General features: G+C 35.1%; 1 protein-coding gene across 1 annotated transcript; it reads right to left on the bottom strand.

Annotated features, from left to right (window-relative positions):
- Positions 1–8062: 8062 nt before the first annotated feature.
- LOC127812775 (serine/threonine-protein kinase STY17-like) lies at positions 8063–11528 on the bottom strand. The gene is made up of 5 exons (XM_052353303.1): positions 11454–11528; positions 10954–11250; positions 10311–10824; positions 10079–10221; positions 8063–8293 (listed from the first exon to the last, which is right to left on the bottom strand). The coding sequence occupies exons 1-5, from the start codon at positions 11526–11528 to the stop codon at positions 8063–8065; spliced, it is 1260 nt and encodes a 419-aa protein (XP_052209263.1).
- Positions 11529–11947: the final 419 nt, after the last annotated feature.

Genomic DNA, 11947 nt, shown 5'->3' with positions numbered 1-11947 from the left:
AAGTTTGGTGCCCCCCATGAAACCTAATTAGGTTTCCTTGCCCCATGAAACCCAATTATGATGTGTAGTTTTGAATTTTTTTTTTCACAAAAATCAGTTAGATCTAGAATAATATCTGACCAAAATATATCTTCTACTTACAATCATAATCATTCTACACAGTTTAATAAGCAAAGTGAACACAAAAATAAAAATAATGAAAAATAAATCATAATCGATACCTTCAAATTGATTGAGAATGCTTGTTGGAGAGAAATGAACTTAGTGAATGCGCAACTCCAATGAGGTCCTAGTTGCAAGTGATGAAGAAGTTTGAATGACCTAACAAGCAAACTTTTGAATATAGGAAGAATGGTTGAGTTTGGGTAGTTTTGGCAATGAAAAAAGTCAGAGCGTAAATATTGAAAGAAATAAGAGTATTTTCGTAAATGAAGTTAAGGGCATTATAAGTTTTTCATTTTAAAATCTCATTAAGGATATTTTAGGTATCATACATAAAGTGATTATAGAGTGTAATTAGTTTGTTTACTTTAATCAAAAATATTTTTTTTTCTATAAAGGGGTTAAAAATAATTTTATACATTTATTTTGGATTAATTATGAATTCCCCCATATAATTTGTTAGTTAATATTTTTTATGTAATTTATTTGTAGAATTAGTTGCTAATTAAAGACTGACAAATACCGCTCATAAAAATTACTTTGGCCATAATTCGAATATTCAAGACATTGAACTTATGTAATAGAAATCGTTTATTAATTTTTTCTTTTTGTTTCTCTATATATAATATTTTTTTTATATTGTTCACAAAATTGTTATCGAAAACGATTGTAATGGATATGGTGATCTTGAATGGTGCCGCTTTTTATATTTTGGGATAAAATAAAACTACAACGAAATGTTGTCTTTTGTATTAGACAATCGTGAAAATCTAACTATTTTTATATATGAATAAAATCAAAATTTATTTTTATCGTTTTTAAATTTTACCTCTTCATCAACAATAGTCATATCGATGGAGAACATATTGTTTTTATACCTTTTATGTGTGCTTTTATTGAAGTTGGCCACAAACTTCATGGCTTTGCATGAGTAAAATGCTTGTTTTTAGAGTCCAAACATTTATACCAGTTTATAAGGCTTTGGACAACATATATATAAACGAAATGACTTTATGGTAGAGAAAAACCATACATTGCATATCAATGCATGCATTGTAAGCAGAGTTGATTTAAGAGTTGGTGGAGGTTTAGGTGACAAGCCGCCAACAATAGACAGCGACGGTGCAGCCGAACGTAGATGTTAATATAAAAGCTAATTTTATCTAAACAAACTACCAAACCAATGTTATAATAAAGAAGAAAAAATTGGTTGTCGAAATATTAAGTATAATATTCTCAAAATACATAGACATTGTAACATCTCGGTAATTCGGGAATGAGTAATAATTATTAATTTTGTAATTGAAGTGGTTAAATTGAGATTTTTAAGAAAAAAAAATGGTTAAGTGTAGCATATTGAGGTTTTAAACTTTATATTACTATATCATTTAGTGTGTAGTATGTATTATATATTATAAATAAAATAATAACCAAGCAATTGGAAAATTACAATGTGGTAGCCGAGCCTAAGTATACAAAGGAATGTGAATGAAAATATATGAGCTGGCAGAAAGTTTCTTTAAGTATAGCATGGTCTGTACTTAAATTAGGCACACGGATGGTCGAGCGCGCGAGGGCCCATATGAGGGGCAAGGGATCGATTCCTGAAGGCTGCGTGCGCTGGGAATAAATTAGGCAGAAATTTTCTAAATCATGGGCGCCCGAAATGGCGCCGTTTCATGAGAGGTGGTTGGGTGCGCTGGGCTGCCACGCGGCAGTTTCTGGAGCCTCCTCTTTTTGCCATTTAAAGGCCAAGAACGGGGTGAATTTGTTGGGGGTTAAACAGTGAGTAAAGAAGGAAAATTTTAGGCATGAGGGAACGCACAAGGATCCTGTAAAATCAAGAAAAATTCAAGTTAATTTTGGTTTAATTGAAGTTTATTTAGTCAGGTAAGTATGGAAACGTGTGTTAATTAATCTGTGCAGTTGGAATTTTATTTAGGGTGTAATTTTATTAATTATTGATTGAATTTAACTATTTTGCTGCGTGTATATTAATTTGATTGTGAGGGTGTGAGGGTTTGTGTTGCAGTGAGTGTGTCGTGTGCCAATTTATATATCTATATATATATATGTGTAATTAGTGTGTGAGTGTGAAGCAGTGGGCGAGTGAAATGAAATTAGGATAAAAGAAAAGTTAAGGAATGCCTGGCCGTGTAAGCATATTGGTGAAGATATGTGTATATGCTGTTAAGCAAATATATATATATATATATATATGTTCCTATGTTTATAAGCTAAGCATATTGGTGAGTTGTTAATATTATATATTAATTAATTATATATATATATTGAGAATGTTATTGATATGATATAATTTAAATTAAATATAAGACTCGTCGGGGTTTTATTTACGGTGTGCCTACATGGGATTTTAGATGGTTAAATTATTTAAATTACACGGTTATGTTTAATTAATGTGAGCCACGTGTTTTATTAATTGCTCTTAAACGTTTTACTTTGTAGTGGGAGTGCAAAAAAGAGAAAAAACGGCCGTGTAAAGGCAAGTTCCTAACCCTCTCCTCGTGTTCTTCAATTCCCGTGAAAGACCTTGTGATTTCTCGTATTTTATCACCCCCCTTACCCTAATTCGGCGCCTAACCTTATTGATTGAATTATTGTTTATTTATTTTATTTTAAATTAAATCTGAGACTTCTAGGGTTATTCGTTGTGAGCCTATGGGGGTTTGTACCGCCCTCATTCATTTCAGAATGATGCTAAACCTGGCTTGGGGACTAGGTTCCTAGACGTGCGGGTCTATTTACGATTTTTCTTGAATTTATTTATAGTTCGGTTAGAGCTATCGAGCAGTGGGGCAGGCGTCAGTTGTTGGTGATGTTGGGGTAGATTATTGTACGACCCTAAAGTAGACCGTTGGGTGGACACTCCTTGTCATTGACCGTTGACCGATGCCGGACACTACTGACTAGCTCTGACAGTATGTGATTTACTGCACGTTTAGATTTATTATATTGCTGTCCATGATTTGATATGCACATGCGTACGGGTTGCATATTGGGATATTCATTTATTGAGTATGCTTGGACATGGACATTCTAGCTTGGTCAGGTTGCATCCAGCACGGGCATATACATCGTGTGTGGTTTACTATGTGGGCGGAGCATGGCCTAATGCCTGGATGTATGGGCGCCGGTGCATCATGTTGATGCTCACTACGCCATTGCATTTTTATGTGTATTGCATGGCTACTGGAAGTATTTAGTTCTCGGACGGGAGTACCGTTCCGAGGGAGCCTCTGGCTCGGGTGTCGGGAGTACCGACATAGACGGGTGTTGGGAGAACCGACACGGACATACGGGTGATGGGAGCACCGACCCGGGATGGCACACAGATTTGCTGGAGGTATTTGTTACCGTTCAGGGTAGCGACAGATTGGTATAGGACTTGGGTGCCAGGTGTCTTATGTGGGCCCCAAGGACTGGTATGTGCTTTTATTATGCTATACTATTGTGTTGTAGCATCTCATGGCTTGTGAGTGCCTGGAGATTTATTCTGTGGAGAGTTTTCTGGTTTTGAATAGCCTTTAATCTTTCTTCCTTATGCTTGCTGAGTCTCTCGACTCACCTTGTTTTTCCATCATTTCAGGTAGTGGCAGCGTGGACCAAGGCAAGGGAGTCAGTGCCTAGCGGCAGAGTCGGTATGGTGTACATGCAGTCTCGTCAATCCCTATCAACTCTGATGTCTGAGTAGGGTTTACTCTATTATTTTGTACTGTGCCAGGCTTTTTCTCGAGTCTCGTGTATATCAGTACATGAGTCTATGTTTATTTATTTATCTTATGACCGTTGTGTCAACGGGGTGCCCGTAGTGCATGCATGTGTTTAGCTTTGTTTCCGCTGTTCTTATTTTCGTGTATGCATGCCAGGGTGATTTTTGTCATGTGGTTCATTCTTTCTCCTTCCGTAGGCGCTCCCGTTCGGGTAGTCCGGGTGGTTAGGGATGTCCGGGCAGGAGTGCTTATAGACATAATTGTATAAACGATGCAAATACTAACACTTAGCTAGGACTTTTCTTCAGAAATTCCACACCAAACTCTAACCTATAACAAACCACCTTATCCAACTTTGGATATCTCGAAGCTCCCTTAGCCATTTTTCCTATCATGTTAAATACAACATAATAACAAGCATGAATAATTAGAGGGATGATCTGTTGTCTGATGTGGGTTAGCGAGAGTGGGTGTGTGGGTCTCACCCCTATAGGGCCCACACCCCTCTCTTCTCTTACAATTTATTTCTATCAGACAAATTTTATGTTGCCCGATATGGACAACATAAGAATTTCGTGAATAATTATAAAGCGAACATACCCATAAACAAAAGATATAGCACTGCAAAAAAAAAAAAACAAAATTAGTAATGGAGAAGAAAATAAATTTGATATGGATTTTTTAGAGATGAAATTTTTTTATCTCTAAATTAGAGGTGAAATTAGAGACGAAAAAAAATCAGAGACAATTTTTTTGTCTTTAAATTCAAATTAAATACGAAAAAGTTTTCTCGAAATTAGAGATGAAAAATTTTTCATCTCTAAAGTTTTTTCGAAATCAGAGACAAAAATTTTTCCATCTTTGAATTTTGTCTGATATCAGAGACAAAAATATTTCTTGTCTCTAATATTTTTTTGGAATCAGAGATGAAAAAATTTCCTTCTCTGAATTTTGCCTGATATTAAAGATAGAAAATTTTTCATCTTTGATTTTTTTTTCAGAGTCAAAGATTGAAAATTCCGTCTTTGATTTGAACAGAGATGGAATTTAGAGACAAAAATTTTGTCTCTAATTTCTATCTCTAAATCTCTGTATAAATTTGGCTTTCACTTTTCTCTTTTCTCCTTCGCCTTCAGTTGTTCGTCTCCCTCTTGCTAGTGTGATTGTGTGTTATTCTCTTCTTCTTCTTCAGCCAATAGTTGCTTCTCATCAACTCCTCCGGCCACTAACTGTCATCCCAGATGCCAGCGACAAGAGTTTCTCCAATTTAAAGTAAGATTCAACTAATATGTTATTTGATTTTAGTTTTCAAATTTAGTGAGATTCGACCGTTGAATTGTTTTAATTTTTAGGTATGTTGATCATTAGACCCAGGCGATTCCGATGATTGGTTTTGATTATCGGAATCGACCATGGTTTATGGTTGGCAATGCCCTTCTAGAAATGGGTAACATTTTTTCAAAAAATTAATTTTGCACCTATTGAGATCTGACCATAAGATCGTTTTGGTTTTTGGATATGTTGGTCACCAGACATGGCTAGGGCTGGCAATGAGCCGAGCTACTCGTGAGCTGGCTCAAGACTCGACTCGATAATTGGCTCAATAAGCTGTCTCATGATACAAATTAACCAAATTTGAGCTCAAATATTTGGCTCATTTAGTAAATGAGCCGAGTTTGAACTACCATTAACTCGACTCATTTGGCTCACGAGCCAACTCGATATACTTATATATATATATTAATTTTATAAATTTATTAAATAAAAAAATATTTATTACTAAATACTCAATAATATAAATATATACTTAATAATTTTATAAATATATTATTTAAATATAAATAAATATATATTATATATATCACATATATTATTTAAATATATATATATATACATAAAAGTAAGATGATAGTCAATTTCGAGCCGAGCCGAGCTACAGCTCGAGCTAAAAGAATCAGCTCATATCGAGCTCGAGCCGAGCTATGAGCTAAGTTAAAATCAATCGAGTTGAGCTCGAGCTAGGTCTAACTCGGCTCAGCTCGATTTATTGCTAGCCCTAGACATGGCGATTTCAATCGTTGGAATCTATCATGGACAATGGCCGACAATGCCCTTCCACAAATGGGTAATATTTTTTTTTTTAAATTAATTTTTAGATCTATTGAGATCCAATTATTTGATCATTTTGGTTTTTATGTATGTTGGTCACCAAATAAGTGATGATTAGTTCCAATCGTTGGAATTTGTCATGGATAGTGGCTGACGATACCCTTCCAAAAATGAGTAACATTTTTAAAAAAATTAATTTTTAAATCTATTGAGATTCGACCCTTGGATCATTTTGATTTTTGCGTATGTTGGTCACTAGACCAAGATAATTTTGATGATTGGTTTAGATTGACAAAATCAACCATGAACAGTGGCCAGCGTTATCTTTCCAAATGGGTAATATTTTTTTTAAAAAAATAATTTTCAGATCTATTGAGATCTAACCGTTGGATCATTTTGATTTTTGGCTATATTGGTCACCAGACCAAGAGAATTTTACTAATCAATTTTGATCGTCGAAATCTTCCATGGACTATGGCCGGCTATGCTCTTCCATAAATAAGTATTTTTTTTTTCAAAAAATTAATCTTCGGATCTATTGAGATTCGACTATTGAATCGTTTTGGTTTTTGGATATGTTGATCATCAGACCAAGGTAATTCTAATAATCAGTTTCGATCGTCAGAATTTGTCATGGATGGTAGTCAAAGATCAATATTTTTTTTAAGTCCATCTCTAATATTTTTTTTTTTCCATTTCTAAATATAAAATTTGACCAATTTTGAAATCGATTACACAAGCAAATTAGAGATAATTTTTTTTTAGACTGAAAAAATATGTCATTAAAGTTAGAAGGGGAATTTTTTCAAGTCTCTAATAGTGATAGAACAAAAATATTCATTGCTAATTGTTTGGCGACAAGGCGATTAGAGACGGATGCTATTAGAGATGGACCAAAATCCATCTCTAATTCTGCCTCTAAAACATTAGAAATGGAATTTTATGAGTTTAGAGACAGATTATGTCATTCTCTTTTTTTTTTTTTTTTTTTTGTGTAGTGTAGCCGATCAAAACAATTTTTGACATCCAATTTCACAATTGCAATAGATAAAAACAATAATAGGAAAATAAAATTATATGTCTGTTTAAGTGATGAAGTAATAGTAATATAATGAACAAAAGAATTAATTGACCTATTAGAGATATTTTAGTTGAGTAACATAATCATATAAACAAGTAATTATTCCTAAACAAAATTGTACTCAATAGATTAATTGATCAATAAGTTATTTTTAATCGAGTAATAATCCTTTGATAGAGATGTACTTAAGAGTTTAATTAATGGACTAAGTGTTGGTCTTTCAAATAACATTTTAGTTAAATAACACGAATTTTTAATTAAATAACAATTCTTTAAAACTGAAAAGAACTCAAAGAATTAATTGACTAAGAGTTATTCTGGAAACGAGTAATATTTAACTTAGTCGAGCAATTTACTTTCTTAATCGAGTAACAATTTTTGGACAAAATAGTACTCGCATATTTAATCGACTAAGAGAAATTTTTAATTGATCAGTAATGAAATTCTTTACTCGAGTATTGCAATTATTTAATAGAATAACATATTGAAACAATAAAGTGATCATTAAGAAGTTAATCGACTAAGAAATGTTCATATTCAAGTATTATCATTTTTTGGTCGAGTAACAAATCTAAGTAGTTAAGTAATGACTCGTGTAATTAATAATATTAATTGAATAAAATTATTTAGTAATCGAGTAATGCTTATATTAATCGACTAAATGGTATAACCACTCGAATAATTTTGTATCTCATTTGAGTAATAGTTTATTTTATTTGACTAATATTTTTTAAAAATTAAAAAATATAATTATTAAGAGTGCATGGATAATACTTATTTGAGAGACTCAACATCAGAATAGAGAATGTTTATACGAGAAAAATCCTAATGAATTTAAAAAAGTTATACAAATCCATATCTATTATTTTCTATTTTTAGGAAGAGTATGTATATATACCCATTTCCGCAATGTTATATGGACTGATTTATTGATCAATAATATTAATCATGGTGCACGAAGAGGTAGGCGGCTAGCTAATTAATTAGCCAAGGGTGCAGCTGAGAAAGAGACAGAAAGAGTAGGTGCTTGTGGAAGAATAGGTTTGAGAGTGGACGTGATTGATGCAAATGTTGGTCTGCCAGCGGCATCTTCATGCCAGCACACTTGTACAAGCTCTCTCAGCACCCGTTTGTACTGATTATCCTCCTTCTCCTCGTCTTCCTTGGGAAGCGCCGGCCTCAGCCTCCCCTCTGCAACTTCCATGGCGATCTGTCCTCCACATTCACAGTTCATCAATCATTTTCAATAGAGTTCTTCTAGAGGCCAGACAGCCTCGTAGAATGAGGATTAAAAAATTAAAATATTTTCACTCACATTACATTAAAAATAATATAATACAATATGTGAGAGGGTATTTTAGTTTTTTAGCTCTCATTCTGTAAGTTTGTCTGTCAATCTGTCGGCTCTCAAAAATTTTCTTTTTCAATATTATATTCTCTTTTAGGTGCATTAATTTCTAAAGTTAAGCATTCATATATTTATATATTTTTTACTATCACCAACTCCAAGAATAATTAACAACAACTACTATATATTGTATCTATTAAATAAATTTAATTCAAAATATACAATAAGACAGATAAATCGCACGCAGCAGCAAGTAATTAAAAACACCAAAAGATGCCAAAAAAAAAGTTCAAGCTCTAATGACCAAAAAAAACTATTATAAGATTCAGGGCGGATTTACAAAATCACATTTAATTTTGTAGTGTAAAAAAAATTATTTTTAATAATAGCCCACCCAACACAACCCAACCCATTTACAGCTTCCAGCCCAGCCCAGCCCATTTATTTATAACTTCAAAAAGTAATATTAATCTCCCCCCAGCTTCCTGATTCCTCCCTTAGAAGTTTAAATTTGTCCCTTAAATGCGTTCTGCCTTCTGTTGTTTGAACCCTATAAATATCTCCCCAAATCCTCCTTCCTGTAGTGCGGCTTGCTGCTCGCCTTCTCTTCAGCAATGCTGTGGTGCCATTTTCCTCCTCATACTCCTATCCCATGTTACTATTATTTTCTTCCTTTTTTTTTTTAAATAATCTCTATTTTTCTCTTGTTTTTTTAAATTATCAATTAATTTCATATATATTTTAATATTTGTAAAATCTTTAGTGATCTTAAGAGAATTGTATTTAATAGGTTATGGGATTCTTTTGATATCTTTTTTGGTCAATAGTAATTAGACATAGGTGCATGCCTGCTATTTTGAATTATAACGTGTTTCTAAGTTATGTTTTTTAGTTATTTGAGAATTGTAATCTATAATTTAAAAATGAAAATTATGTAAGAATATTTTTTACAAGTTAACCTTAATTTATATTAAAAAAACACTTATCTTAATCTTTGAGAAGTTATTCGATTATTAAATTGTGCTATTTTTTATTTGTGTATCTTAGAATTTAGAATGAAATAATCTTTTGTGAAAAAAGAAAAAAATATTATTATCTTTTTTTAAAAAGAGAGATCATCAAATTAGTAAAAATACTTCAATTCTTAATAGACAAAATCAATCTAGTAAATCTACTACCAATTACCAATGAGCAACTTTTGGTTACATGAGAAGAAAAATTTTATATTATCTACGTCGGGCAACATAAAATTTATCTGACAAAAATAATTTGTGAGGTGCAAGTGTGGGTCTCATAAAAGGGGGTGAGACCCACACGCCCAACGGGGGTGGGATTTATACACCCAACCCCTTTTGCTAGCCTACTTTTAATAATATATTGTTATTCAGACATAAGTAATAAAATAGTTTTATATATAAAAAAAAATTATTATATTAATTTTTTAAAATTTTAGACTCGTCAAACGTAAATTTTTGAATCCGCCCTGATAAGATTGCAAATGGAAGACTTAGCTAGGTAGGCGTAGTTGTTTATAATTTTGACAATTGAATTAGATTTGCCTAATTTAATTATAACTCATACCATTAGACCAGCCTAGCCAGCTTAATTAAGTTGAAACCAAGGAAAGCATATAGAGTTCATATATACCCTGGAAGGACTGTAATCCGTGTCGATGTATGGGTACTCGCCGGTGATGAGCTCATTTAGTATGACGCCGAAGCTGTACACATCACATTTCTCATCGTATGGCTCGCATCTTATCACCTCCGGCGCCATGTACACATGCGTTCCTGCATCCACAGACATATTATATTTAATTCCATCACAAAAATAATTTACCAAGAACGAGTCGCCGAATTAAGTTATGGCGTTTCCTTGCCTGTTTCGCCGGTGAGCGCCTTCTCCTCGTCGCTCAAGAACCGGGCGTGTCCAAAATCCGCAACCCTTACGTGAAAAGCGTCGTCCAGAAAGATGTTGGTCGGCTTCAGATCCCGATGAATGACCTTCGCCGGCGAGTGTTGATGAAGGTACTGCATCGCCTGAGAAATCTCCACCGCCTTAGCCACCCTCTCCGGGAAAGGCGGAAGCGGGGCAGTCCGTTGCCTGCCCCGGCCGCCGGGCCCGTGGAGCCACTCGTTGAGCGTTTTGGTGAAGACTTCGGTCACGATCCAGGCATGCTCCGGTGGGTCGAGGCAGGCGCCGATCAGGCGGAGCACGAAGGGGTGGCGCTGCCGGGACAGTGTTTCGACTTCTTGGGCGAAGAAGGCGACACCATTGTGGTTGGAGAGGAAGAAATCAGGGTTTAAGCATTTCACTGCAACGTCGAGTCCTCGCCATGTTCCCATGTGGATCTCCGCCGTGCTTCCGTGCCCAACCTTCTCCCCGAGTTCAATCTGTTCCAATCAGTGGGATATCATATTAATATATATATATATCCACATCCACCTAACTATATATTTTATGGGATAATTATAAAAACCATTTTGGCATAATTTTTTATGTGGGTTGTTTATGGATCTCACCTCACGTGGGTGAATGTACCAGCCATTGATCTTGGCCTGCTCAGCGAGTTGGGCAAGGAGGCAATGATATTGAATCGGGGGCGCCGGGCTGGTGATATCCGAGGGAAGAAGGGATTCCCGCTGGCCGGCGGCGGCGGCGGCGTTGTTGTTGTTGTTGTTGATGATGATGTCCAGGAATCCATTCTCCTGAGCCAACTGAAGACAGTGCCTTAGATAGTCTTGCGTTCTCTCCAGCCTCTTCCTCCACAGCCCCCTCAATTCTCTATGCTTCTCTATCTCCTTCTCTAATTCTTCCACCTTAATTTTCGCAACAACATCAACGCATACTATATATGAGCATCGCCTAAAATGATGAATACATGTAATATTCTATATGCAATCATCACTAAACATATAAAAATTTATATGTCGATCGATTCATCCCAAGAGAATTTTAAATTTTCAATTATTATAACCACTTATCGTAGATGAATTTAAAACAAAAAAAAAAAATCAATTACCTGCTGCTCCAGGTTAGTGAGGGCATTCTGGTGGATGCGGCGGCGGTCCTGGTGGTGGTGGGGGGTGGAACCCATAATGGCGCAATCATTAAAGCCTCGGCAAAATCCGGCCGATCCGGCTGTGGGCTTCCCTTGCGTCGGTGGCTGCCGGCCGGGACTGATCAGTTTTTTCAGGCGGCCATTGATGTTCATCGTTGTTGTAGCAGACTTGGGTCGGAGTAAGCGAAGAGGCGGAAGAAGAAGCGGCGCCCGGTGGCCCTTTTATAGCCCAAATTTTGATGAGAGGTTTCCGGCACAGGACAGATTCCGCCGGAACTTCCGAGGAAGTGCTTATCTTACTTCTTGCACCAAAAGAAAATGCCATTGAAATCAAATTTTTTAAGAAAAATTATTCATAATGTCTGCTTTAAAAATATAAAAACCTATTCATGACAAACTGAGAACCAATGTCCCCGTAACCTGAACGGACCGAACCCTCAAATTAGGCCTGAAAA

The sequence above is a fragment of the Diospyros lotus genome, chromosome 11 (assembly GCF_014633365.1).
Source record: "Diospyros lotus cultivar Yz01 chromosome 11, ASM1463336v1, whole genome shotgun sequence".
Taxonomy (NCBI): Eukaryota; Viridiplantae; Streptophyta; class Magnoliopsida; order Ericales; family Ebenaceae; genus Diospyros; species Diospyros lotus.
This window is presented reverse-complemented; position numbering and strand designations above follow the sequence as displayed.

Bases quoted from the DNA above. Each gene is read 5' to 3' on its own strand.
- LOC127812775 (XM_052353303.1), bottom strand. From the start codon at position 11,528: ATGGGTTCCACCCCCCACCACCACCAGGACCGCCGCCGCATCCACCAG. The intron at 10,825-10,953 runs GTGAGATCCATA...TGATTGGAACAG, and splicing joins GGTACATTCACCCACGTGAG to ATTGAACTCGGGGAGAAGGT. The intron at 8,294-10,078 runs GTATATATGAAC...TGTGGAGGACAG, and splicing joins CGGATTACAGTCCTTCCAGG to ATCGCCATGGAAGTTGCAGA.